The sequence below is a fragment of the Panthera onca genome, chromosome D1 (assembly GCF_046562875.1).
Source record: "Panthera onca isolate mPanOnc1 chromosome D1, mPanOnc1 haplotype 2, whole genome shotgun sequence".
NCBI lineage: Eukaryota > Metazoa > Chordata > Mammalia > Carnivora > Felidae > Panthera > Panthera onca.
Genome location: NC_138348.1, coordinates 45,481,722 through 45,509,258, shown reverse-complemented (window position 1 = coordinate 45,509,258; position 27,537 = coordinate 45,481,722). Strand labels below are relative to the sequence as shown.

The following is a 27,537-nucleotide window of genomic DNA, read 5'->3' as shown; positions in this document are numbered from 1 at the left end:
GGAAACTTATTCAACTCCCTGACTCTTTTCACCGTACAAATTACCTGGTGGATATGGGTGCTCAGTAGAGTGCGTTGAGGGGATTGCTTGAGGGCCTTGGGCGCCTGGTAACCATCTGAGGCCTCCTTACCTGTCAGCCAAAACCTATGGTAGGTGAGCCATAACAGGGACATCTACTTCCTGTCCCCCAACACCCCTCAGCTGGGAGTCCCCCAGCCCTGGGCAGCCAGCTGTCCGCTGTGGTGCCCGTCTCTGTAGGGAAATCACTGGCCCTGCTTTCTCCACCTCACCTTCCCAGGCAGTTCTGTTACTATCAGCCATTGACTTAAGTTTCTCATGATCCTGTTCCCAGCTTTCTGTAGGAGGAGCTCTTTCCCTGTATGTTGGTTTCATTGAAGTAAAATGAAGGGGTTGGACTCCCGAAATACCACTCAGCTTTCCAGTTGTCATGAGTCCTCCCTGCTGCAAAATACTGCCCTCTCCTCCGGCCCCCACCCCATGCCCAGGTTCCTCTACCCATTCCCCAGCCCCCCTCACTGACTCCCTCGTGGTCCCCAGAGCCCCCTGTTAAGTTCTTTATGTCCACTGGCAGGCACACACACTCTGCTCTTACCATTTCTGAGCTCCTTCATTCCAGAGTGTCCCGTCTGAGTTTGATTTCTTTGACATCACAGCTTACCTTTCCACAGCCTCCTACCCCTCCTTTCCTCAGCAGCGTGAGGCCCTCCATTTCAATAAGCACAGTTAATCTGATGAGCGTTCTAAGTGCTTTTCCGATTCTGAGCTCATTCAGTCTGTGACTGCATCCTTCTCATTTTACGGGGGAGAAAGTACAGCTCCCAGAGGTCACGGAACTGGCCCAGGACGCACACCTCGTAGGTGGCAGAGCTGGGATTTGAACCCAGCCGTCTGGCTCCAGAGGCCCTGCACTGACCGCTGCCCTGCCCTCCCTCCTCATGTGCCCATGATCTCGCCCTTTTGTCCATGCCCCACCTGCCCCTTGCCAGGGGGAGAGTCTCAGCTCTTCCCCAGCCCCTGCTTGTGAAAGTGCCAAGGACGTCACATGCCTGATCCACCGGCTCTGGAGAAACACCTGCTCAGTATTCTTCCCCTTTTCTCTCACCTTGCCCACATCCTCAGAGAAGGCATATCTCTTTTCTCCTCAGAGTCTCAACCCTCCTTGGGTCCACCCCTGCTGGCTGGGCCAGCCTGCCTCCATCCACAGCCCTGACCTGGAACTCAGAGCGCCTCCCAGGCCTCCCCGTCTGCTCTCCCTCACACCAGTGTCTTGATTCTACCAGGAGATAACAGCACTGCATCCTTTGGTTTCCTTTAGAACAAGATGCGGAAGTTTTCCAGAACTTTCTTCAACTTCAGGCAGTAAGTTTTCTGGTGGAAATAGTGTTCTTCCCTCTGAGTCTTTAGGGCCAGGCTCTCTTATTCTATACAGTAAAAAAAAAGAAGAAGAAAGGTTCTTCTTCCTAGACTTCAGTAATAGACTTGGCGAAGGTCTAAGAAGTCATCTCTTTTATCATTCATTCAGCAAACATTTACTAAGCGCTTGTGCTGGGCGAGGTGCGTGCTCTGTCTCGTGACTCTTCATGAGATCTCTGAATCCCACTAAGGGCCCCCAGTAGCCCCTGGAGACTGGGATGTTGTAGGTCCTGTTCCATTGATCGTGTTGAAGACTTCTTCCACAAGAACCAGCCTTGTGTTCATTCACAGAATTCCCCAGGACTTACAAATCCTGCCCCCGTGAGACCCTCTCAACTGGCCCTCCAAGCCCTGTGCTTCCAAACGCTGCCTCCTTGATTTGTGCTTGATTCTGGGATTCCCAAGCATCTAGAGCTACCAGCAGGATTGTCCACAGGTGCCACAGACAGGGATCCCCTGGCCCCTGACAGCCACGGTCAGTGCTTTTTTCCCCAGCTCAGAACAGACTTCCAACAGCCCAGTCCACCAGGCAAGCATCTGCAGCCCCTAATTCAAGTCTCACCGCCACCCTGGTTCCTTCTCCTTCCCTCACCGACACCACACACACACACCAGCCCCTAAGCTAAGTCTTTCCTCCTCCATTCTGCTCCTGTCCCTTACGTTTGCCTCACAGCTAGGGAAGAAAGGCCCTCCTTCCTCAAGACACTTGACTGCCACCTGCTGGAAGTTTGTCATAACGGCTCCGCAGATCTCTGCCACTTACCATAGCAGAGGCACATCCCGGACTTGTGCTGTTTGTGCAAGTGTAAGCCTGGCTCCGCCCCTTGCAGCGAGCATGCGGTCATGTCTTTATTTAGATCCTGTCTCTCCAACTCGATTGAGGGGATCTTGAACATTAGCACTGCTGATTCCTCCCTGTGTCCCCAGTGCCCTAGGGGCTAGACAAATCCTCGCTGAATGACCCCGATGCAAACACCTGTTACCTTAGGCTCAAAGCACCTGGCCTTACTGGGCGAACATTCTCTAAATGCATCTGTTGCAAAGCAAGGCAACTGAACTCCTCACAGGCTGTCATAGAGACCATGGAGGGCCCAGGGACTTGCAGAGGAGACAGAGCCCCTCCAGCCTCTTGCCTCTGCTCAGAGACCACCACCACCTGAACGGACTAGAGCAGCTCCTCATCCATTCCCTCAGTAAACTTGGAGCCAGGCCCCAGCACCACATCGTGGAGAACGTGGAGGATGGAACCAAGGGCCACCTGCCATGGCCCTCTGGGGTTGGGGGCGGGGGGTAGGCAGGGAGGGAAAGTACTTCTGGAACACCTCTGTGCCCAGGGCAGGCCCCTGAAGGTTGTGGGATACAGAGATGGCCATGCAGGGGCCCTTACTGGAAGGCTTGGGGTTTTGAGGAAGCAAATCAGTAAGCATACAGCTAGTAGGGTAATCGAGGATGCCGATTCCCTAGCGTCCATATTTTCCTAAGCCACGCCCTCTTATTAAGCCACGCCATCAAACACTGCCACCCTAGTGACATACTGGGGCTTCACAACGTGGCTTAACAGAGCACCATCAGCTGTCACACCTGAGGGTAGGGGCAGGCCGGGGCAGGTGTTCACTGAGGTCCCATTTTAAAAGGGGGAAGCACTCTGTTCTTTCACAAAGCTTATTGCCTCAGAGCCCGTAGGCCCGGCATTGCTCAGGTCCCATAAACCTCCCTGACAGATACCCCTCCCTGGTCGGTCTGTCCGGAGGATACACTTCCCAGCCAGTGTGAGGGCTGGACGTTTCCTTCTCTGCCCTGGCTGCCAGGAAGCCCAGAGACAAACCTATTGGTTCAGATTCTGTAGCTGTCTTGAACTAGGATTGCCTTTTCTTACTTCCCCTCATGCCTGCTCCAGGAATGCTTGGATTGGGGCTGGGGGTGGTTTTGGGGATGGGACTGGCAGTGGTGTGGTAGTCAGAAGACCCAGCATGGAGCCGGGCACACTTGGGCTTCCGTCCCCACCTGCCAGCTGCGTTATCTTAAGCAAGTTAGCTTTGCCTCCTCCATCCTCACCTGGAAAATGGGGATAATGACCACAATTAACGGATGGGTTATTGTGAAGATGAAACTAGGCCAGTGTGAACATCCCTGTCCCTTCCCTCCTCCCAGATCAGGGGATCCGTCAGTGGCTCCAGGATCCCGTCTGTGCTTCCTTCGTCCTGCCTGTGTCGGTCTGCTTCGGATGGGTGAGAGATGCAGCGGTAGGAACTAGGTGACCGACTGTCCTGGTTTGTGGGGGACACGGGTTTTCTGGGAGGCAGGACTTGCGGTGCTAAAGTGGGAAGGTCTGAGGCAAACAGAAGAGTTGGTCTCCCTAGTGACACCCAGCCTCAGCCTCTCAGTGGCTCCCAGTAGCAAAGCTTTATTTCTTCCTCGTGCCTCTATCCATCCGGGACCTCCGCGAAAGGAAGAGCCTCACTCCGGGAAATTCCCGCTCTCGGCACAAAGGAACACGTGGTAAAGATTCTTTTAGAAAGCTGAGGCCGTCCCTTCCGCTGGCATTCATCCATCAAGGAGAATCACGTGGCAGGGCCAACACTGGGGCGTCCTGCACACTGTCCTCGCAGGGAGGGGAGGCTAACAGTTGGAACCATAATGCAAGCTACACGCCCCCTCCCCTTCTTGTAGCATGTTGGGGTACTGGGTCAAGGAGGAGGGAAAGCAGAGAGAGACGCCTGGTCTGCCATCGGTGGTCTTCAATGTGGTCATCCTCCTGTAGATGACATGGGTGGGTTTCTCATCCTCTCGTCGATGACCCCTGTGGGTTTCTCCAGCTTTCGGCTCACCCTCACCCTTCTCAGCTGCCAAGGTGCTCTGCAGGGGCTAGCCGAGGCTGGGACTCCCCTTCCAGCCCCGTGCTCCTTTGTATGGAGCCCCTGAGATTCTTCTTCCTGAGCTCCAAAGAGCACGAGGGGATTGAGGGGTTACTGAGGGTACCATCAAGCTCTCCCCAAGCACACTGCACAAGTCTCTTTGTGCCTTGCTTCCTCTGACATCCGGTGAGCCTCCCCCTCCTTTGGAAGTCTCCAGCTCAGAAGTGGACACACATGGGGTCCCCGATTCCAGGCCAGGCTCCCCCAAGAGTGTCTTTGCCATGTGTGACTTCGATGGCAGCACCAGGACTGGCCCGGAGCTCCCCTTAGCAAGGACCCCTCTCACAGTTACCTGTTGTCTCTTGGAGCTCCCTCCCTGGGCTCAGTTCTCTATCGGAAGAAATCACAGAAAGAGGGGTTTTCTTTTGTTGTTTCATTCATTGTCTTACATCTAAGAACACCTTCTTGGAGAGAAGACAGCTTTCCAGAAATACTTGTCACAGCTGATTCAAGCTTCCTTACTTTGTCCAAGCATACGGGAAAGGCCTTTCTGATTTTTGTTTTGCAAAATATAGTGCCAGCATTTGTGGGAGCATTCATTATTTCTATAAAGGAAATTTGAGTATTGGAACAACTGATCCAGATAAGAAATTTCATATGGGCTTTGGTACTGAGAGCCTTCATCTAAGTTTTGGAGAAGTGAGGGAAAGAGAGTGAGGTGCGGTACCAGGGGACTCCCTAATAGTGAGATCACGGAGGCGGGGCAGAGAGTGGAGGGGCCACAGGTGTGAAGAGAAGGGTCAGAACAGCATGGGCAGAGCCAGAAGGCCTCTCGGGGGAGCCAGAAATGCCTTCAACCTGAAGGCACTTGAAAGGAGAGCCGTTCACCAGGTGACCAATTAGTAAAGGGCAAAGCAGTGTGGGCCAGTGGAGGTCACGTGCTCTAGAGAACTTAAGTGCCTAGAGCTTTTAGGCATCAGATGGGGAGGGCTGGGCGGGGCAGGAAATGCAAGCAAGCAAGCAAGCAAGCAAGCAAGCAAGCAAGCAAGCAACCAACCAACCAACCAACCAACCAACCAACCAACCTGTTGTGGAGGTTTGATGTTTCCTGGTAGGGAGTTTCTGGAAGGCTTGGGGCAGAGCAGCGGAGGAGCTACTGAAGTGTTTTAAATAAGGGGGGGATCCTATCTGTGACCACAGTATGGAGGGCCCAGGTTGGGGAGGAGAACGGCATGGAGGGAGGCAGTGGCCCATCTGTCAGAGGGCAAGTGGGGTGAGGGAAGGAGGGGGTGCCCAGGGTGGGTCCTCATCTGGGGGCTGGAGGAGAGCGTGGGACCCATGTGGGGAATCAGACGGGACCCATGTGGGGAATCAGACCGAACCCAGGGAGGGAGCTCCAAGAGACAACAGGTAACTGTGAGAGGGGTCCTTGCAAAGGTGGGGGGGCTCCGGATGAGCCCTGGTGCCGCCCTCCGAGTCACGCGTGGTGAAGACACTCTTGGAGGGTAAGAGCTTGGGCAGCACTGCCCTGGGGACTTGGTGTCCATGGGCTGTTCAGCTGAGGCTTAGGGACTAGAACCCCAAAATCCTGTCCTGTTGTTTGCACGTGTCCAGACTGTGGCTACCCTGGTCAGTGAGGGTGTCTGAATCAGACCGCACAGAAGCTTAAGTCAAGAGGACAAAAGCAGCCCTATTTCTGGACGTTCAAGACCAAGGTATTCCAAAGGCTGCAAGAAGTAGCCAGCAGACTGTGAAACTCCAGAATTTTTGCTTCAGAAAGGTCAGGAAAGGCCCACTCAAGACCTGATGTTGACGTCTCCAGAAAGGGAATGGGAGGGCAGGTGTGGCCCTCTTCCTTTAGAGCCAGTTCCTTCTAGACGCGGGGACCACAGGCCCGAGAGGAGACCCGTCTCCCGCCAGTAGGAGAAGGGCAGGGCGGCAGGCCATTTGATAACACAAGCACCTTCTCCGAATTGCCTTTCCCCTTAGCTCTAGGTGCCCAGACTCTGTACATGAGCTTCACGGGCATTTCCTATAAACCTCTTACCTTGCCTCTAGCAGTCTCAGATATTGGCCCTGTGCGCACGTGCTTTGGCTTAGTGTTTCCTGAAGGCCTGTTTTCTGTTGTTCCTTGTTGTCTGCGCTCGGACGGCTCTTCACCTGGGAGAGAGCGGAGGCTGTCCTCAGCGGCGATGGGGCCCCGCGGCTGTGTGACCTGGGCTAGTGTCTTCACGTCTCTCTCTGCCTCAGCCTTCTCATCGGTACAGTGAAGAAAATAGTAGCGTCTACCTCGTGGTTGTTTTGGGGTGTAAATAAATTAATCTACGTGATGCGGTGAGAACAGTGCCCGACACAGAGCCAGTAGGAGAAATGAAAAGTACAGCTAATCTTCTTTCTCTTAAAGGCACGTCCAGGAATCCATGTTTAATCACTTAAAAAGGATTGTTTTTTGTAGAAAAATCTCGCCTGCCAGCTTCCTTCATGTGTCCGCAGTTGGGTTTAATAGGCAGCTGGAGGCTGGGATTGTGAGCCTCTGACCAGGAGTCGGGAGCTAGCTCCCCTGTGTCCCTTAGCCAACAGGAGATCGTTCAGTTTATCTTCCCCCAAGTGACCTGGCTGGGTGTTCTTTTCTTGTGGGCCCCACTGTAGGTTTCTGGAAGAAGTTGACTGCCCGAAAGGAAACTACAGAACATGAAAATCGCTTTGAGGTGACCGATAAGCCCCGTGGCCCCTTGCTTCTCTCGCAGTGCATCTGAGCTTTAAGAACTCTAACTTCAGGTAATAAATCACCTCCCCAACCCCCCCACCTGCTGTCATTGGCAGTTCCCATGGGAGTTCTTTTTGGGAAGGGTGCTTTCTCCCGGGAGCCCTGGAACTTGGAATAGTCCACCTCAGGCTGTCGTCTGGCTGTTCACAAAGAGACAGTGGGGGCTAGACGTGGCACCCTGCAACTGACCCGCAGCCCAGAGGGTCGCCGAGACCCCGAGGGTAGGACTCTACTCCTCCTTGGTCTCCTTCTCCTACTGTCAGTAATAATGAGGATTATCATGGCAGCCACCGTTGATCTGATTAAACGATTATAACCTGCTTCTCAAGGAATACATTGGAATAACCGGGGAATTCTGAAGATGAAAAGTAGTAAGAGGGAGAAGATTTTGTTCTACCCAATATTAAAATGTATTATAAAGCCACAATAGCATAGGACTGGACTGGAAGTAACTAGGTCAAAGGAACGGAATAGGACAATAAACCAATAAAGGTGGCCTTTCAAATGACGGGTAACAGAAGGTCTGGTAAATGGTGTTGGCACAGTTATCTATCCATTGGACGGAAATAAGTTTCCAACCGTAAGTAGTGTATCAAAAATAATTTCCAAATGGATAAAGAGCTAAATAAAGTTACAAAAATATTAGTAAAGAGGGCATTTGTATTTTGGGGCTGAGAAAAGGCTTTTTTTTAATGTTACTTTTAACTGTGCCTACAAATACTGTAAGCAAAGTTAGAAGGCCAAAAGGGGGCTGATATTTATGACATCTATGACATACAAGAATGAATATTCCTAACATACAAACTTATTCAACATCTATTGTTTTTTTAATTTTTTTAAAATTTTGTTTATTTTTGAGAGAGAGAGAGCTCAATTGGGGGTGGGACAGAGAGAGATAGAGGGAGACACAGAATCGGAAGCAGGCTCCAGGCTCCGAGCTGTCAGCACGGAGCCTGACTCAGGGCTCGAACCCACCAACCATGAGATCATGACCTGAGCTGAAGTCGGACGCTTAACCGACTGAGCCACCCAGGCGCCCCTATTTATTGAGTTTTATGCTAGAGAGTGTTCTAGGCTACTAGGGTGTAAGCTGTGAACTAAACCAAATCCCTGCCCTTCTGATGCTTCTAGTCTAATGGAAAGGAATCTAGTAAATAGATTATTGATAAGGATTGTGGGTAAAGATGAAGCAGGGTGGGGCGGTTAGAGGGGATTGGTGCTGCTGTGGACATTCAGGGAAGCTTCGCTGCCAAAGTGACATTTGAGCAGAAATAGAAAAGAGAATGGGGGAAAAGTGGTTGAATTTGGATTTTTTTTTAAAAAGGTTAGCTGATGGGATTGTCTAATGGATCTGGTGCAGGCTGTGAAAGGAAGCAAGGAGTTGGGATGATTTCTAGGTTTGGGGCCTGAGCATTGAGAAGGATGGAAGTACCATTGATGTGAGCATCACGAGGGGGCCTGGCTTGGGGAGGACCAGGGGTTTGGTTTGGATACTTGAGTTTGAGGTCTCTGTTGTCTATTCAAAGGGAGACATCCGGGAAACAGTCATAACTTTGGAATTGAGGGGATGTCCAGGCTTGGAGGTATATATTTGGGAGTTCTCCTAGCGTGGATCATATTTAAAGCAATGAAAGTACACAGACCTCTTAGGAAGTGGGTATAAACACAGGAAGTGTGATGACATTCGCAGGACCCCAATGTAGGGGTGAGAGAGGAGGAGGGACCAACAAAAGACCCCATCAGGGGACAGGTGCCCCAGTGAAGCGGAAGGGGACAATGAGAAGGTGGCCTCCCCAAAGCCGAGAGCCAATGAGGAGGGACAGATCAGCTCCAGCAGGTGTTGGGATGGGGCACTTAGGGAGGGAATGTAGGACCAGCCACTGGATTTAGCAACGAGGAGGTCACTGGGGAACCTAACGGGGGCTGTCTTATTGGAATGATGGGTACAAAAGCCCAATTTGAGTTGGTTTATAGCAAGTAAAAGGAAAGGAATTGGAAACTGAGAAATGAGGTAGGGACTAGAAGGGCGTGGAGTTCAACAAAGCGTTTGTTTTTTCCTCAAGAGGAGAGTTGTTGTGTGTTTTTATCCAAAGGAGAGTGATCCAGTAGAGGGGGGAAAGTGGATGGTGCAGGGTCGGAGGCAGGGGGAGACTTCGGGAGTGCTGGTCTTCAGTAGTGGGAGAGGATAGAGTCCCCACCCCTCGGGGGCAGAGGGTCCTAAGCAGCAGCTTGTAGGTGGGCCGTAGATGTGCTCACTTTTCTCAGTGAAGTAGAGCAGAAAGTATCAGCTGAGAGTACGGATGGGGACAAAAGAGCAGGTGTGATGTTCCCAGGAGCGGAGAAGGGGATTCCAGGGCCACCGGCAGCACTGGCATCAGTGGTGAGAGGTCGTGGATTGAAAGTGAGGGCAGTTAGTTCATTGTGTGCTTTCCTTCCAGCAGGTTCAGGTGTCCAGGTGAACATGAGTTAGGAGGCCCGTCCGTACTGAAGAAAATACGGTAGAAAAGCAGGACATGAGTGGGCACAAAGGAAACCAGAGAAATGCCTATAAACATAGGGACACCATCCGTAATCATTTAAAAATGCAAGTAAAAACCAATGGGGATTTTTTTTTCTTCAGATTGACGGGCACTCTTGTTGGGGATATAAATTATTGGAGCTCTGCTGAAGCACGGTGTTCCAGAATGTACCCAGACATACTATGTGCGGTCCCTTCTGTCATGCTTTTAGATTTGTCCTAAGAGATCATAGCTCAGCTGCCTGGGGATAGAGCACAAAGATGTTCCCTCCAGCAGTGGCCCTGCAAGTGAAAAGCTGGCCCACTCCTAACCCTGGTGCACTAATCTGTGGCCGTGACCATCGTCTTGGAAACGGCCTCACAGTCTCCCCTCTTGCTTTGCAGATGAAGCAACCTGAGCCCAGGGAGAGGGAGTGAGCGCCCGGGTCACGTGGTGTGGAGCTCGGCCCGTCCTCGGGCAGTGCGCGGCCCTCTCAACTCGGCTTGGATTTGCAGTCCCTTGCAAGGTACTTGTCAGCCTCTCTTTTGGGCCGGCTGACTCCACGCTTTTGAAATGTGAATTCTCAAGGTGTTTTGCAAAGTTTTTACAAGGTCTCTATATCCTCATGCAGCTTTTCCTTGCAGGGGATGTGGGGTACCACGGACAGCCGGGAAAGACAGGACAGATTTTTGCCTGGCCCGGTGATAGGGAGGGACCATATTTTCCTGGCTCCCAAGAGACACTTCAAGTCTGAGAAAGGATATTTTCTGCTTTCCCCTCACTTTTTCAAAAGTTGTAACAAAAATACAAAGATAACTAGGGAATCCTGTTTGCTTTATGGATTGGAAGAAAATCGAACCGTCAGGGAATAGCAGGTCCCCTCCGAGGTAGGAGCTCTGGGCGAGAACTCCTAGCGTGTTGGGTTCTGCCGTAGCACGGGAGAAGCCACCCGGTTTCTCTGAGCTTTGTGTCTTCACCAGAACAGTGAGCAGGTGAACCTAAATGCTCGGCTATAACTCGTGAAGTCTGAACGACGCTCTTTCCTTTCTGCCACGTCCCTGTTCCAGCTGTCTGGGTGGGAGCGGTGTTAGTGCAATACACAAGTACCCGGCCCTCTACCAGACCACCCTGGCCCGCCACCATGTGAGAAGAGCACGTGGCAACAAATGCGCCTTTGTGCCTCCTTGTGCTAGGTCCCGACCTCCAATGGCCGACCAGAGAATGGACATTTCTTCAACAATCAGTGACTTCATGTCCCCGGGCACCACCGACCTCCTCTCCAGCCCCCTGGGCCCCGGCGGCACGGATTGCAACCGCAAGCGGAAAGGCAGCTCCACCGACTACCAGTAAGCCCTTCAGGGTTCATGTTCCTCTGGCCAAACCTGGTGTCCGTTCCCGGAACATCGAGGGGCCATCTACCATTCCTCCCGGAAGAAGGGGTCCTCTTGGTGCAAAGGGATGGAAATGAAAGATCCAAGTCTAGGTGGCCACGTGATTGGCTTTTTTTTTTTTTTTCTTTCTTTCTCTTCCCCGTGGATTGTCAGCAGGAGGCAGCCTCCAGCACTGCTGAGGCACTTACGAACCCCCTCCTGTCCCCACACTGTTCCACGTCAAGGGAAAAGGAAGAACCTTAAAGCCGAGTTAGGTCTTTCACCCCTTCCTTCGTCATCCTTGGCTCCTTTGAGCAAGCTGGCTAAGCCTATGGATGTAATCTCGGCGATTTCAAAGAGAACTTTGCCGGAGGGCCTCTCTCGGAGGAAGACCTCAGCCGCTTCATTGTGTTTGTAGAAGGAATAAGTACAGGTCCTCTCCCAAAACACTGTAGGAACACTGATACTGTCCTGAAACATTATTTAAATTAGTATGTACCTGTTATATTAAATAGTACTTTTGTTTCTTTTTAGACTTGATGACTTTTCTTTTGAGTAAGTAAATTTGCATACTTCCAGTCAACTCTTCTGTATCTGTACAAACCCCCAGGCAGTAGGGTGCTGCGTAGAACACTCAAAGGCACGTTTTGTTTTGTTGAGGCAACTGCGTGGAATCTCATCCAAATGTCCACTTAAGAGGTTTTCTTTTGTTTAATGAGGGAAAATCTCCAAGGAGGTGTCTCCCCTACAGCAGATGTCCTTTCTGCTGAAGTTCACAGGTCGAATTTGGGGAGCACAGTGGCTGAAGGTCAGATGCCCACTAGGAGGTGCTATGATTAATATGTAAGTGACCCCAGATGATTGAGCAAGCAACCGCCCAGGGGATGGAGAGTGGGTGTGAGTACGGAGAGGGTGTAGTCACTCCCAGCAGGGAGGCCAGGAGACGCTCTCCAGGGACCACTTGTCTTAGGCAAGTGCTGATAGAGTCACTGGTGCCTTCTAAGACTTCTGCTCTCTCAACCTGTGGTTTCCAACCTTGTCCCCACCCGAGACCTCCAGGTTTCCCTCATGCACCCTGTTTGCAAATCTTCTGTGATTCATGGAGACCCCATTAGGCACCCATGATCCCTTTCCCTGTAATTTGAATGTGCTAAAGTCTGATCGGTCAGGCGGAGCTCTCTTCACCTGGGATGATCATCTGGGCCTCCATGACCACACATGAGTCTAGACAAAAAGGGAGGGAGAGTTTTTGTTTTCCTCCGTGGCCTGAATGATTGCTTCTGAGTTTTAGGACTAGCTACAGAAACTCCCTGCCCATGAGGAAATCAAGGGCTCCTGGTTGGACCACTGTTCTAGAATGCCCACAGTGTGATTCAGTGCCCCTGGGAAAGTTGTTTTTGCCCTTGAGACTACATTGTTTGAAGGGCCACATCCCTCTGTTCTTAATAGGATACAAGAAAAAGAGAAGCTCAGGTGTTCGTCAGTGCCCTCCTGGTAAACTTAGGGGCTGGAGAAGGGTGTGAGCTCACCCCAGGAGGATTTGGAACTCCTTCCTTGGAGGATTTCCATCTGTTTTCTACCGAACCACAAGGTGCCCTGAAACTTGGATCTCTGGAGTCTCTGAAAGGGAGGTAGATCCCTGCTGGTGACCCAGGACCCTCAGCCCCTCTCCTGCCCTATATCCCAGCTCCTCGGACCTGGGGGTTCCCTACCTTGCTGAGAACCAGAACATTGGGTAGCAGTGCCTTTGAAAAGCTGCCTGAGGGCTCTGCTCAGTGCTTCTTTGTGGGTACTTTGGTTTCCCCCTCTTCACCTCACCACCACCCCCAAATATATATGTATGCACACGTATATTTGAGGCTTGGTATGTTTTGCAAATGAATGGACCTCATTTATCCAGAACAATGAGGGGAATGAGGTAGTATAGTTATTTGGATACTCTGATTAAGAATTTCCATAATGCTGTGTATTCCTGATGTTCAAAATATGTTGTAAAAGATGTTAACGTGCAAACTCTTCGGAGACGACACCTAGCTTTTGCTTGATACTCTGGAGAAACGGTCCTTGTGTAGGAGGTTCAAGTTGTCTTTGTTGGACTCTAAGTCGATAGTCAACACTGGCTATTTAAGCTTTCTGATTACTTAGTTTCTGGATAAATGAGAGCCTTCTATATTGTAAGAAACAGTTTTGTATGTCTTTGTTAACAAATAGTTATGTTCTCTCATTTTTTCAGAGAAAGCATGGACACGGACAAAGATGACCCTCACGGAAGGTACCATGAACCTAGTCATGAACTTCATCCTTTATAGCCATTTTCTTTATATAATTACATGTTGTGTTAGTTGGTGTGGGTTTCACCCATGTCCTCGATTGGGGATAAGCTAGGAGCCTCTGAGCCTGGGAGCTCAAGATGGTCTCCGCAGCCCCCAGCCCCCAGAGTGGCTAACAGCCAAGAGCCCTCATGTGTTGAGAGAGATGAGCAGGATTAAGCAGGGAAATGAATTCAACTGGGAAGAAAACAGAGCTGTATAACTTTGCCATTAGTCTCCCAGGGATTGTGTTTTATCTTTTGTTTTTTCTTCCCCCCGCCCCCCTCCAGGTTAGAATATACAGAGCACCAAGGAAGGATCAAAAATGCAAGGTAGGGGCACCTGGGTGGTTCAGTCGGTTAAGCATCTGGCTCCTGATTTCAGCTCAGGTCACGATCTCCTGGTTTGTGGGTTCAAGCCCCATATTAGTGCAGAGCCTCCTTGGGATTTTGTCTCCTCCTCTCTCTGCCCCTCCCCTGCTTGCTATCTCTCTCTCAAAATAAATAAAAATAAACTTAAAAACCAAAAAGTATTTAAAAACAAAACCCAAAACAAGGTAAGCATGGACCCTCTTTCTCCCTGTAAACTGTCCTGGTTCTGGGCCCTCTGAGGACCGCTGAGGCGGCTCTGTCTGGTCCCTGTCCATCTAAGCATCCTTTAGGAGATGCGGAAGGGGGTGGGGGCCTTGGCTTGATGTGACTGCCTGCCCCTCGCCCTCTCCATACTTCACTCGTGGCTCTCGAAGCGCGTTTCACGTGAAGGGGACTTGGGAAGTAGCAGGAAGTCCATTAAGGCTGAAGCTTTTCCTCCACCGTCTTCAGCGGGTTGCCCCTTGCTGACCGGAGGGCCCTCCCAAAGAGACCGGGCCCAGTGACTCTGCTCTTGGGCCTTGCCCCGCAAAGCAGCCCGTGTTGCGCCTCAAGGCCAGGCGTGGGGGCTGCCTGCTCCCTCGAGGAGGTTCTCTAATTCTGTCCTTCGTGCCGTTAGCCATGCTCGCTGACCCCATCCATGTGGGCCCTCCGCTCTCCTGCAGTAGCCCCGGGGCCATCCGAGGCTGTGTCATGACACAGAATCGGAGCTGCGGAATTGCACTCACTCGAGACTGGTAGCTTTCCCCTCTCAGCCCAGCCTTGGTGGGAGGTCCTGCTTGGTGGCCCTGTTGCTCTGGCAGCGAACTCCACTTCCACTGCTGACGTGCCGCCATGGGGGACAGTCCCAAACGGCAGGGGTAAGCCAGTCAGGGAAAGCATGTGTGCCCGTGAATGCGCCCTCCTGCCTCGGCAGGCAGCAACTCCCAGGAGGTGGGAGTGTGACAGCCTTCAGAGGAAGCTCCTGGGACAGATGTGGCATCTGCTGTATCTTGGTGGGGTCATCGTCAGTCCAAAGATGGCAGCGTCTGTTACCTGGTGACTCGGTCAGTGAGTCTTTGACAGGCCACACAGTGGGGTCTTCACAGACCCCAGAGATCACCGAGGGACCACAGGATCCCCCCAGTGGCTGTGCTGGAGGCTTTGCTCTTTGCACCCCCCACCTCCCTTCGCTTTCCTTCTACACCCGTCTTAAAATCCAACTTGACAGAGGCTAAGAGGAAAAGAAATGAGAAATGAGCAGTAGAGTTAACTCTGAGAAGACATTTCTTTATGTCTCTGAATATGAGCTAAGCATAAAAAATAGTAATACTGACCTGGCAGTGAATCCACTTTTCTGGTGACTTCAGTAGAAAAGTCTAGTTCAAAACACTGTACAAATTCTAAAGATGCTCCAGTCCGGCGAATGTCGAAAGCAGTTCTAACTTATTTTTGTCATCGCTTCCATGAGGCTCGTTTTCGTTTTATAGAAATCATTTTTTCCTGTTGTTGTTCAGGGAAGCTCACAGCCAGATTGAAAAGAGGCGTCGGGACAAAATGAACAGTTTTATTGACGAATTGGCGTCTTTGGTACCTACGTGCAATGCCATGTCCAGGAAATTAGATAAGCTCACTGTGCTAAGGATGGCTGTTCAGCACATGAAAACATTACGAGGTGAGACCTGGGGCTTTATTCTTCATGCCTTTGCCCAGAAACTTTAGCACCCTGGCCTAGGATGTTCCCGAGTCCCCAAGGCACTGTCAGTCGTTGGCCAATGTGTAGCCTTGAGTAACAGGCATGTAATTTCCAGCAATAGATGTGACGGGTAGAGGCTGTGCTCTGTGCACGTGTCTGCATGTGTACATGATAATCAGGCTACACGCACGCCAAAGAGGACACTGCTGATGTCCATTTGGCATATGTGTGTGCCTGGACCCCACCCATACAGTGTGACACAGAAAAGTCTGTTTCCGTTTTGAAGAGGAGAATTCATGGCTCCTCTAAAGAGTGAGTCACTGGTTGATGGTTCTTGCTGCGTTTTACTGTCAGGGATGAACACTGATGATATTTTCATGTTCCTGGAATTTTCCCAAGCCAGATAGACTCTTTGTGAGGGAGGCAGAATTTTCCTTCTTCTCTGAATGTGGGGTGGGTGAGAAAACAGGCAGAAATGTGGAAGTGACTTACCCAAACCACAGGAGGAATCTGCGGTGTATCGGGCAACTTCAGCGAATGCTGTTCCTGGCATTTTCCATAGCCAGTCTTGGACCGTCCGAGGAAATTTGAAAGCGGGTGCTTAGTCAGACCTGTGACCTGCGTGGTAAAAGACTTGAGTCTTTATGTTTCCATAAAGCCACCAGAAATAAGAAGTGGTCGGTTTTGTCTGACTTCTGAGTGTTATTCAGACATGGCCATGTTATGTCCTGTGCTGTGAGAATGGCATCTAAAGCTTCCTATTAGTGAAGATGATAGAGATTCGATTACTAGAAGCTAAGTCTTATTAAAGTGGAAGGAAACGAGTGACAAATGTCGAGTTACCGTAAAGAACAGGGATGCGGCTCCGTATGTGCCTTGTTGGTTGATCTGAAAATCCCAGACCCATCCTGTCTCCCTCCTTCACTACGGTACTTGGAATGGTTACGGATCTTTTCCATTTTATTGCTTCGCTGTTCTAACCATTCTGCAGATTCCAGGTCCTTCGCTGCTGGCCTTGTTCTGTAAGATGCCAGACTGACGGCCTTTTAAATGTCCCCTTTCCGTGCTAGAGGAGCCAGCGTGGCTCACGGAAGGAGTGCCAAGCTCTGTTGCCTCACCCTGATGAAGAACTCCCACTAGATGCCTTCTACAATGTATTCACTTACTCAGGGCCTGGCAGACTGGATGATTTCCCAGGCAGGCCGGGAGCGTGGATTTGAGGGACTGCTAGACAACCCATTTAATGTAGATCCTGGGAGGAGGGGACCCTTCCGGGAGCCTCTGTGGGTTGGTTTCCAGAGCTGCCTTCTCTCGTGGAAACAGATTTTTACTTCGGTCTGTTACCTCTTGGCTCCCGTACAGTGACCAGAGCAAACTCGTCAGGTCCCCCGTGGGCAACGGTGGGTTCTGTCTAAAGCCCCCTCTAGCCCCCTGTGTCTGTTGAGGAGAAAGAAGATAAGATTGCAGTCCCGGGTGGTAGGGACTTGGCCACATCCGGAAGGTTAGAGGCAGTGACGTGGAACGAGACATTACCTGAGTAGAAAGGGTACCGACTCTTTCTTTCTTTTTTTTTTTTTTTCCCCTCCCTCAGGTGCCACCAATCCATACACAGAAGCGAACTACAAACCAACTTTTCTGTCAGATGATGAATTGAAACACCTCATTCTCAGGGTATGTTGCAATCAGGTGATGGTTTTGTCCACACTGTGACACATTTCTGAGTGAGGTGCCCACGTGTGGGAATTTGATGTCTGAACACCTTTTGAGGCCCACTTCGTCTCTGCCTCCGTCTGTCTGTCTGGACGGTCTTCACATTCCTTCCCTGGGGTCTTTCTCCTCCCCTTCCACCGTTGCTTAGACAAAGCTTGAAGGCCCGGGCTACCTGTGCCTCAGAGGAGGCAGGGTTTTGTTAAAAATGGGTGGTTAAGCATCCCATTCCTGAGTGAAGGTTTTAGAAAGGGGCGGAGACTGCTAACAAAGGAGAATTTCCCTTCTCCTCACTTAACCACTCGCACAAAGCCTCCGCGTACATCTTTACGCCAGCATCCCATCAAAGCAACAGGGCTTCCAGAGACTCCTCTGCCCGAGGAGAAGAAGAAATGGGGGAGGTGAGGCTTTCCCCTCTTGACTGAAGCGCTTGCTTCATCTTGCTCGTCTCTGCAGAGAGGCCATTGAGGTGGCGCCGTGCAGCGTTAGGTCTGCCTCTGGCGAGAGTGAGATCCACTTGGAAACTAAAGAGAAACAAATGGATTCAGAAACACGTCCTCTTGCAAACTGTAAAAAGGAAACTAGAAAAATCTCACTGGGAGCGATAGCAGCCTCCAACCCCCCACAGCCAGGGTGGGCCTTGCTTGCTAAGGCCTGACGGCATCTGGGCCCGTTTCTTTGAGCAGGCATTTGCCAAGCCTTAGGATACAGGCTACTCCGTCGTCACCATCATTTCCGGCTCTACTTTGCCTTCCGGTCCTCTGTGCATCTGGTCTGTGTGTTCACTCCAGCGTTCTCTATCCATCCCCTCCTGATAGGTTGTCTGAATCGGAAAGCTTTCCGCTGCAAGGAACAGATGACCTAATGAACAAACAGGGTTGCGTTTCTCAAACGTAGCTGGTCCCGCGGCGGGGCCACAAGGAGTTTGCGCAGTGGCTCAATGAGGGCAGACGGATCAGGCTCTTTCTGTCTTCCCGGACAGCCCTGCTGACCCAGCGTACAGCTTGTTTCCTCAGCATGGCCGATAGCCAGAAACCAGGGGCAGGGGAGGGTCCAGGCCAGCTGTCCCTCCTATCGAGAAAGGATACACCTTCCTGAAAGCTTCATAGTAGATGTCAGCTTCTCCAGGAGATGTTACCTGATCACCCCTAGCTTCAGGCCAAGGATTTAGATTTGTCCAGTCTCCGTGGCAGAGGCCAGCAAGAGAGAAGGGGGTTAGGAATTGGCCCGCCGTCAGCATTTGCCACACACACTTTGCAGAGCCACATCCGTTGGCTAGATTTTCCTATAGAGGTGGCACAGAACTTCAGCTGTGGTCTGGTTGGCCTGGGGTGGAATGGTTCTGGTGCGTTCTTTGCCAAAGAGCCATCATATGAGTGCCACGCTCTGGGAAGCTGTACTACTGTCCCTCCCCGTCTCTTGTGTAGATTCTTGTTTGGCCAGGTGTTCTCCATCCCGTATAGGTGCACTGAGTTCTTTTGAACTTCTCTTTTATTTCTGTCAAAATCTATTTATCGGATGGTCCTACATTGCAGTTTATTGTCCGTGATCCTTTGGAGCCTCTTGTGACTTAATAGATCTGCTAGGCCTGCCTTCTGTGTCTTTCATGCACTAACACAACAGATCCTGTTGAGGCTTTGCTTTATGTGCATGGCACCATTCCAGGTAAATCCAAGTCAACAGTAAACACCTTAGACGGGGGCCAGGGCGTCCCCACAAGTTCGGAGTGGCCCTTTGGCCACCACCCTCAGGGCACGGTTACTCAGACACAGATCTGCCCGCCTCTGTCCATCCTTCTTCATGAAGATGTCCTTGTTCTCAGGGGAGCCTTGCTGAATGAAGATGTAAACCATGTCTGCAGCATCTCTGGAGAGACCACCGGGGCTGGCTTCACGGGTGCATAACCTACGCAGCCGCATGTGGCCTGGGGCTTGGCTTAGCGCTCTGCTGTTGGCATCTGGAAGGCCCTCGTTTTTGAACAAGCGCCCTTGCGTTTCCAGTCTGTACTGGGCCCCACGAATTAACGTGGCTGGCCCTGATTGCCATACTCCTAATTTGCTGTTTTTAAGGAAAAAAAATTACATGTACAGGTACATGTACAAATGTGTTTTGTTTTGAACGCCTATATATAAAACACGTGAAGTTCATATTCTATATAACACATCTATATATTTTTCCGTATTTATGTATATAATATATATGAATTGGCTCCTTTTGTAATGATGAATGCTTAATAACTTCTCTAAATTTCGTATCCGATGCCCGTGTCATCAGGGTGTGAGACAAGGATTTCAGTGCTGCTTAAGCTAAATGCTCCGTGTTGGCCTTGCCTTTCCTGTGCCTCTGTGCCCAAAGGCATCAGCGTTGATCTGTCTTCCCCGCTGGAACCTTGTTCCCCTCCCTGGCACGTGTCCATGGCTATGACGTACCACAGAACGCCTGCCCCTTCCAGGAATTCCTGCCCAGGTCCCAGGAATTTGCTTCAGCAGAAGGCAGGGTCCGCTCAGATGGGGTTTGAAACATTTGGCGGCAGAAGGTGGACTTCTGCTCTTGCTTACCAGTGCACATCCGGCCGACTGCTTTCTTTATTAAGAACTTTCAGGATGTCTTCAGCGAAGAGAGCGTCAGGGAGTGGTCAGCCGGATTAGTTTGTAACGTCCGATCTTCCACCCTCCCCCCCCCCCCCCATGTTTTGAAAACGAGGCAGACCCCCCAGGACTTCTGTGTCACCTATAACTGACCCTGTCCTCCCCCGAGAGTGAGCCGGCCCTCGTCCTCCTGTGGCCCGGCCCTGGTGGTGGCCTCCTCCTAGTCTCTGCTCGTCTGCTGTTCCCTGGGCCCCAGCTCCTTCCCCTGGTGGCGAAGTGAAAGCCCGAACGTTTTGAGCCTCCCCTACGCTGGCCTCCGCAGCCCACTCTCTCCCTGAAGGTGCTGGAACCCACTTTGCTCAGGTCAGGGCTTCAGGCCCAGCATTCCCTCCAGGATGTCACAGGCCCCTTTTGTGGCACCTCACTTCATCAACAAAAAGCCCCAAAGCACTCCTCTTGCTAGGTGTGAGATGGGCTGCCAGGGAAGGCAAAGTTATTAATACCTTATTTTCTGACAGAATGGGGCTTCCAGCAGATGGGGCTGGGACAGGCTCTTCCTCTCCACTGTCGTCCCCTGCCCCGATGTTGTCCCCTGCCAGCACCGAGGGCCAGCTCGGGAAAAGCCCACCCGCAGCTCCCGTCCGGCTGAGCCGCCTCCCTCATTCTCAGCCGCAGTGATTCGGCCCCTCCTGCTTGCGTCTCTGCACAGGTGCATGCGCCATTATTGGGCCTCTGGCACATGAATTCATTTCTGAGCTCTTTGAACTCAGTTACATCCCCAAAGGCCCTTCTGTGGAACAGGGACTAGAGTTTCTCTAGGGTTGGCCAAAGAACAGACCAAGGACTAGTGAACGAAGCAAGATGTTGAATCAGAACTGTAGGGGCGAGCACAGGAGCGGGTATGAGACCGCCCCAGCCCGGGGGGCGGGGGGGGGGGGAGCCCTGTGGGAGCTGGGTAGTTGTCCAGCTGCAGACTCGTGGGTAGGATTCACACACGTGTACACCATGGAGCCTGAGCTCTCGGACACTTTGGTATTTATCCACTTCAGTCCAATAAACAGCATCTTGTCTCCATACCTGCCTTCACTGGGACTTCAGATTTTTACCTGTATTTAAAGTAAAGAAGAGGTAAAAAGAATGTAGGGGAGAAGTTTTGGCTTTGCTTTTTTGTCTCTCTCGGGATATAAGCAGCCCGGCCCTGGATGGAGGAATGATATTTGAGAGCAGCAGTTCTCAACCCTGTGTACGTTGGAATCCTTTGGGGGTGGGGGTAAAAACAATGCTAGTTACCCAGCGCCTCCCCAGACCCGCAGCATAAAAACCACAAACAAACCACACACCGCCCCAAATGTTGAGACAGTGCTCTGTAAGTGGAAGTGTCCAAGTTGAGGACAGATGGTGGCCAGGATGTTGGAGAGGGGATTTTGATCTTAAAGTTTCCTTCCAATCCTAGAGTCTGTGATTCTGCATAGACCGTTACAATTAAAGCAATAAAATAGGACTTTGCTGAACCTTCATATTCTCCAAGGAGAATTCTTAAAGTGAATTCAGCGTTGAAGAAATGACTTCAGCTGGACTGTCCCCTTGTAGTCATTAGATGAGATATGTCTGCCGTGGAGAGAATTTTACGGTTGATGAGCGCAGTTCCGTGCTTTGGATACGTACCAAAGAAATCCTTATTTGCGATCAGAGTGATTACAGATCGTGTTTCCTAAAGTGTGATAAATTGATTATCCATTTCTCCTGATTAGGCAGCAGATGGATTTTTGTTTGTCGTAGGATGTGACCGAGGGAAGATACTCTTTGTCTCAGAGTCTGTCTTCAAGATCCTCAACTACAGCCAGGTACTGCTCCGGGGTCTATAGGTGGCGGGCAGCCTCACAGCCGCCAGAGAGGTCACCTTCCCTTTCCAGAATAATTAGAATATACAAGTCATGTAAAATGCTTGTATTGTAACCCCCATGCCCAAGGCTTCTTCCAGAAAGTTCTTAATTTCTTCAAAGAGGAATGAATTTAAATGTAGAAAAAGCTTTTAGGACTTCCGTGCTTCCCTCACTGGCGGGTTTGACGCTGATCTCCCCAGCAGCTTTATGCTTTATTGCGATGAAATGAATATCCCGCAACTAAAGGGGGCAGGGAGTGGGGGAGGGGCTGCCCAGCAAGGAAAGGCAGATAATCTAATACCAGAGGATAAAAAAAATGGGAATCCACCCACACTGTGTGTGTGATGAGGTGTCCCTTTTTTAGTTCTGCTTAACCCTGGCTTCCCCTAAGAGAAAATGATTGTAATAACCCCTACCTTTTATGATTTGTTCTTCGGATCAGATAAGATAAACATTTATGAAAGTTTCTAGAGCAGCGCTTTTCACCTCTTCTGTCCCTGGAGTTCTTATTCCCCCACCCATTCGTCTGTTCACCCACTCACTCATTCACATGCTGGTGTTTGCGTGAAAAGCTGGTAACTGAAGAATCAAAATAACACATAAATTAGAAATTAATGTTTCAGGTCCCCCAGAGTGTCTTGCTCTTTTTGGTCTCAGAGAATAGTGACGAAGGAAGTTTTTATCCTCTCTGCAAAGAATGAGGCTGTCGCGGCACATAGTCTGACACAGCTTGTTTCAGAACGGAAAGGCTTAGAATTAGCACCCACGCCCTGTGTTCCTGCACGGGCATTCGTGGGCATCAGAAATAAATCACGGGGAACGCGTTCCGCTGAAAGATTCCTGCCTTGAAGGAGCATGAGCTATTTATATAATTACAAATATAAGTAAGCCCTTCTCTGCTCCTGCGTTATCACAACCAAACTCCCGGTGCCTCATTCCCTGTGTCTATACCTAGGCAAAGCGATTGGACATGTGTACGTGCTCACATTTGCAATGCTTGAAACTCTCACGCTTAGAAATACAAAATAAAGGCACGGCACTGGTTGGGGAAGTTCTACACCACGTGCTGTTGACTTGCCGGTTTAATGCTTCCTCCCCGCAGAACGATCTGATTGGCCAGAGTTTGTTTGACTACCTGCACCCTAAAGATATCGCCAAAGTGAAGGAGCAGCTCTCCTCCTCGGACACGGCGCCCCGGGAGCGGCTCATAGATGCAAAAAGTGAGTACAGGAGAGGCTGAGGCTGCTTCCTGGGGCCACTCAGACCGCAGCATGTGCCCCATGGTCTCGGCCTCTGGCCCCCCTCCTCTGCCCTTTATCTGGGTCTCTGGCTAAATGCACTTATCTACATTCCTTCGTGTTTGTTTTGGTTTTGTTGCACGTACATAAAAGAGAAACAACTCAGCGTCCAAATTCACCGAGAGGAAAAACAGCTACTTTGATTCTTTCTGATTTTCAGTCGTTTTCCCCCCCAAGAATCTAGAAGTTCGCAACTGCATGCTTCTGAGTTTAAAGGGCTCACACCAGTGCGATTTGTTCCCCTTGGAAACATCGCCTCTGTTTACCTGAGTTACGCATCTGCAGCCTCTTAAGATAAAATTTGACATTTAAATCGAAGATTCTTTGACCAAAGTGGTTGTTCCTCATCAGTTGCCTGCCCCGCCCCGGCTTCCTTCTTGCAGCAGTGGAACCACCGCTCCGATCCAACCCTAGCTTCCCCCTCCCGCAGCCCTCCTGGGCCTCCGGTGTGAGGCCTTCCCGGTAGCTCTCCTCCCGTCAGTCTCAGTCTCGTGGGAGGCCGCAGACTCTAGCAGTTAAGAGGATGGAGTCTGGAATCACAGTGCTAGGCTCACTTCCTGGCTCCACCATTTCCCAAGCTGTGTGACCATGAGCAAGTTACTTCACCTCTCTGTGCCTCAGCGTCCTGATCTACAAAATAGTACCTGTTTCGTCGGGATGTTGTGAGGATTAAATACACGAACGTGCGTAAAGCCTGTGGGGCAGTTCCTGGCAGGTAGCAGGCCCAGTGTCAGTGTTGCGATGTCGTGGGTCGGCACAGTCAGGCCCGACTACTTTCCTGCTTCCACACTCTCCACTTCCGTTCCCGGAGGGTGACACCTCCAGAGGAATCTTTAAACCATCCTTGACACTAAGGCGGTTGTCTTCCTAAGAGTTCGGCGCAGCCCCTGCTACCTGTCTGGCCTGGCAAATTTTTTTAGTGATGTGAGGAGAAAAAGATGATGATGTTTGATCCTTGCCTTTAAGGCTCCTACCATAGAGTCAGGGAGAGGAGAAGGTAGACGGCAGCCTGCAGCACAGGTACCGCCGTGGAAGGAGTAGCAGGCCTGGAGAACAGATGATTCATTCCCGTGTGGGCGTGAGGACAGGCAGCCCCGAGTAGGTGACGACTGAGGTGGGTTTGAAAGGATGAATTACTGTGTGCCAGGTGAAGAGAGGAACAGACCAGGGCAAACGTTTCTGGATGGATACAGAGGTGTAGCTCCCGCTGTGGAGCAAAACGAGCAGGGGCGGGGGCAGGCCAGGCTGTGTGCGTTCGGGTGGAGATCACAGGGCAGGGCGGCCCTGTGGGAGGTGCGGGGGGAGGGGGCAGACCCAGGGGGAGCCCTGGCGGCCCCTCTTCTAGCGGTCGCTCGTTTTCCCCAGACGCGTTCTGGGGACAAGTAGCCGGCGGTCATGGCAGGATCGTAGTCCTGTTCCCCCTTCCAGAGACCAGTTCAGTTGGTGCACAACAGCATAGGCCAGTGGAGACATGAGCAAACCACACGTATAAGCCACACGTGTGATTTAAAATTTAACCCAGTAACTCAAAATGAGGCTTTTTATTTTGTATAGTCTTTGAACGCCTGTGTATATTCACACTTAAAAGAATAGCCACATTGCGCGTGTTCAGTAGCCAGATCTAGACCGGGGTCCCGGAACCTATGTTGATTAACCCCCCAGGGGCCTCTGGCATATAGCCAGGCTTGAGAATTTGAGGCCCTTCTGCGTCCTCTTTCCCACTCCAGTGTCCACATCTTCCCCATCCTTCCAGTGCCAGCCCAAGCTCCCTCTCTGGAAAACACATACCGTCTCTGCCATTGATTTGGCACTAATCCTACATCACCTGGCATGATTCCTCTTTCCATGGGGAACTTGCATTTCCCTTCTCAGTCGGAAGCTCCTGCCAGACGGGAGCCCCATGCTAGATTTCTTTTCGTCCCCAGCGCAACTCCACTTGTCCAGTGGCTGCATTCTGGGGGATCTGGAAACACCTCAGTTGACCCGCACTTACCCACGCGTCTCGTAAGGCCTGAACTGTCCTGAGGAATGTTACTCTCCCGTCACCTAAAACAGTGAGGCAGGAAAGAAGAGGCTTTCTTCCAGGTCACACTCCCCCTCCTGACAGACAATACTACTCTCGGTTTATCACATTTTGTGTATTGATTTGCAGCTGGACTTCCAGTTAAGACAGATATAACCCCTGGGCCGTCTCGATTATGTTCTGGAGCACGACGTTCTTTCTTCTGTAGGATGAAGTGTAACAGGCCTTCGGTAAAGGTTGAAGACAAGGATTTCCCCTCTACCTGCTCAAAGAAAAAAGGTAACCAATTCCACCGCTTTAAAATCCCAATACAGCTCAGGCTGGCTTTCTGCTCTGGAGTGCTCAGCGGGGCGTTGGTTCAGTGCCTTGCAGATCCCAGGACGGCAGCCAGCGTGCCACAATCCCCCCCTGCCCCCCCCCTGTGGGTGTAGGGCCATTGGGGAGCAGAGGAGATTGGAAAGCCCTGGTGGGTGTCACGATGACAGAGGTTCGTGGGAGAGCTTCCTTGGTTTAAACTCTGTTTGTTCTAATGTGGTTGAGAAAAAACTCTCTGAGCCACAATCCCAGCCGCTTTATGAGCATCCTCCCAATCCACCATAACACTCTGGCTAAATTCGCCAGCGACCTTCATGTTGCGAAACACAATGGACGCTACATTCTTCTTCCATCTTGAAGTGTCGTCTTCCCTAGGATTCCACGAACCCTTTCTTCCCGTCTCCCCCATCCTTTGCCATTCTAGGCCCTCCTCCTAGGTCCTGCACTGGCTCCTCTTCTGTCCTGAGCCACCCTTGTATCTGCACTTGATCCATAGGTAATGTCCTCTACTGCTTTAGCCCACAGCGCCACTTAGATGCCAGTGACCTCCAAGTTTGTATTTCTAGCACAGGTTTTTAGTTTGAGCTCCAGACCCACAAATTAACTTCTGAAATCTACCTGCTCCGATAGCTCAAGGGCATGTCAAACCTGATCTGTGTAAAAGTGACCGCATGAGCTTCCCCTGACGTAAATGGCCTCACCATCACATACTGGAAGCTGGGGAGGCACCCTCAGCTGGGTTTACTCCCTCCCTTCATCCGGTCAGTTACAAAATCCTGCCACAATGAATTCCTTCTGCAGAAGTTCTCTGAAGTATGTTTATCTACCTCCCTGTTTACCGTACCACTCAGACCCGGGCCACTCTCTGCTCTCCCCACGTCCAGCGAAGTAGGCTCCTTACACTTTCCATCTCTCCACACAGTACCCCAAATGACTCTTTTTTTTTTTTTATTTTAAGTTTTTATTTTTGAGAGAGCGTGAGCAAGGAAGGGGCAGGGAGACAGAGGATCCAAAGCAGGCTCTAGGCCCTGAGCTGTCAGCACAGAGTCTGGAGCAGGGCTTGAACTCCCGAATCGTGAGATCATGACCTGAGCCAGAGTCAGACGCTCAACCGACTGAGCCACTCAGGCGCCCCCAAAATGATCTTTGTAAAGCGAGTCTTTTCATCAGTTTCCTGCTCCAAACTGTGCAGGGTTGCCTGTTGCTCTTGAAGAAAATTTGAGAGTCTTGAACAACCACACACCCTCCACTCCTACCAGCACTCCTGTGTTCAGCTCTGCCGACTCCCTTTGGATGCCAACCCCCCTTTTCTATCCAGGGTCTCTCCACACTGACCCCTCTGATTGGAATGCCACCCCCCCCCCCCCACCAGCTTTCTTTCAGCCCAATAGCTCAGCTGGTCCTTTAGGGATGTGCATCAGTGTCTGCCACTCACTCCCTCAGGCCGCCTTACGTCTTCCTGTCACACCCTACAGATTTTCTTTCTAGCATGTTCTTGCAGTTGCACTTGTGCCCTTATTGGTATAGTTGTTTATTTGAAATCTGTCTCCCTCACTGGACTAGAAACTCCATGATGGCACGTCTGATTGGTTTCCCAGTTTCCCAGTAACTAGCACAGACCTGATGCTTGGGAAACACCCCATAAGGATTTGTTGATGAAATTCACAGGTGTCCCGTCTTCCGTGTGTCCCAAAGTGAAAGCTTTCTCCCTCTTCTCTAAAGCATACTGTGTATTCTCTCTTCCCTGGCTCCGCGAATAGCACCAGCAGCTAATTCAATCCAAAACTGTTGGCGTTCTCTTCATTCTCTTTCATACCAAGTGTTTTGATATTCATACCAAATCTCAGCAGTTCTCAGAAACTTCTCCCACATCCTTCCCTGCCTCATCCTCACTGCAGAACCAGAGTCCAGTGGTCATCACCTCTTGGTGCACGCTTGTCTTCCTCCTGGTTCTTAGTCTCTTCCAGTTTACGTATCGTTCTGCTTCTCAGGTGTCCAAAGCACGATTTGCTTTTGCTGTTTCCCCACTTGCATACTTTTAGAAGCTCTCCACTGCCCATCTCATAAACACATTTGTTAGCAAATAGTCTAAGACCCTAGTAATCTGCCCCAATTTGCCCCTCAATCTGTGTTGTGTCTTCAGCTGGAGACAGGCTTCAGCTTTGCCCTTTCCCTTTGAACCACCCAGAGCTCTCTGTTGTCTCTTGTACAGGGCGCACCTCTGTGCCTTGGAACATTCTCAGCCTCCGCACATTCTAGTCCCTTGGCCAGTGCTCATCCTTCTTGATCCATCCACCTCCTCCTATGTTGTTTTCCTGGGCAGCCTCCTCTCTCCGGGTAGACTTAGATACCTCTTCCTTGGTATATGGGACGGCCTTGGCATAACCGGCCCTGCTCGGCATATATGACACCAGATGATAGTTGTCTATTTCTGTGTCGTCCTCTCT

The 27,537-nt window shown here is 51.0% G+C and overlaps 1 protein-coding gene across 17 annotated transcripts in view; it reads left to right on the top strand.

Annotated features, from left to right (window-relative positions):
- The window catches only part of BMAL1 (basic helix-loop-helix ARNT like 1), a 106,912-nt gene that overhangs the window by 65,512 nt on the left and 13,863 nt on the right, over positions 1–27,537 (top strand). For 7 of the 17 annotated variants that reach the window (XM_078433233.2, XM_078433237.2, XM_078433235.2 and 4 more), the window contains 11 exons: positions 6,939–7,067; positions 9,959–10,080; positions 10,748–10,900; positions 11,459–11,479; positions 13,158–13,196; positions 13,524–13,565; positions 15,098–15,255; positions 16,868–16,947; positions 21,323–21,415; positions 22,557–22,674; positions 24,905–25,054. In XM_078433233.2, the coding sequence (XP_078289359.1) occupies positions 10,761–10,900; positions 11,459–11,479; positions 13,158–13,196; positions 13,524–13,565; positions 15,098–15,255; positions 16,868–16,947; positions 21,323–21,415; positions 22,557–22,674; positions 24,905–25,054 (841 nt within the window). In that variant the 5' untranslated portion in view covers positions 6,939–7,067; positions 9,959–10,080; positions 10,748–10,760. The other 10 variants (XM_060606055.3, XM_060606057.3, XM_078433240.2 and 7 more) reach the window with 5 other exon arrangements.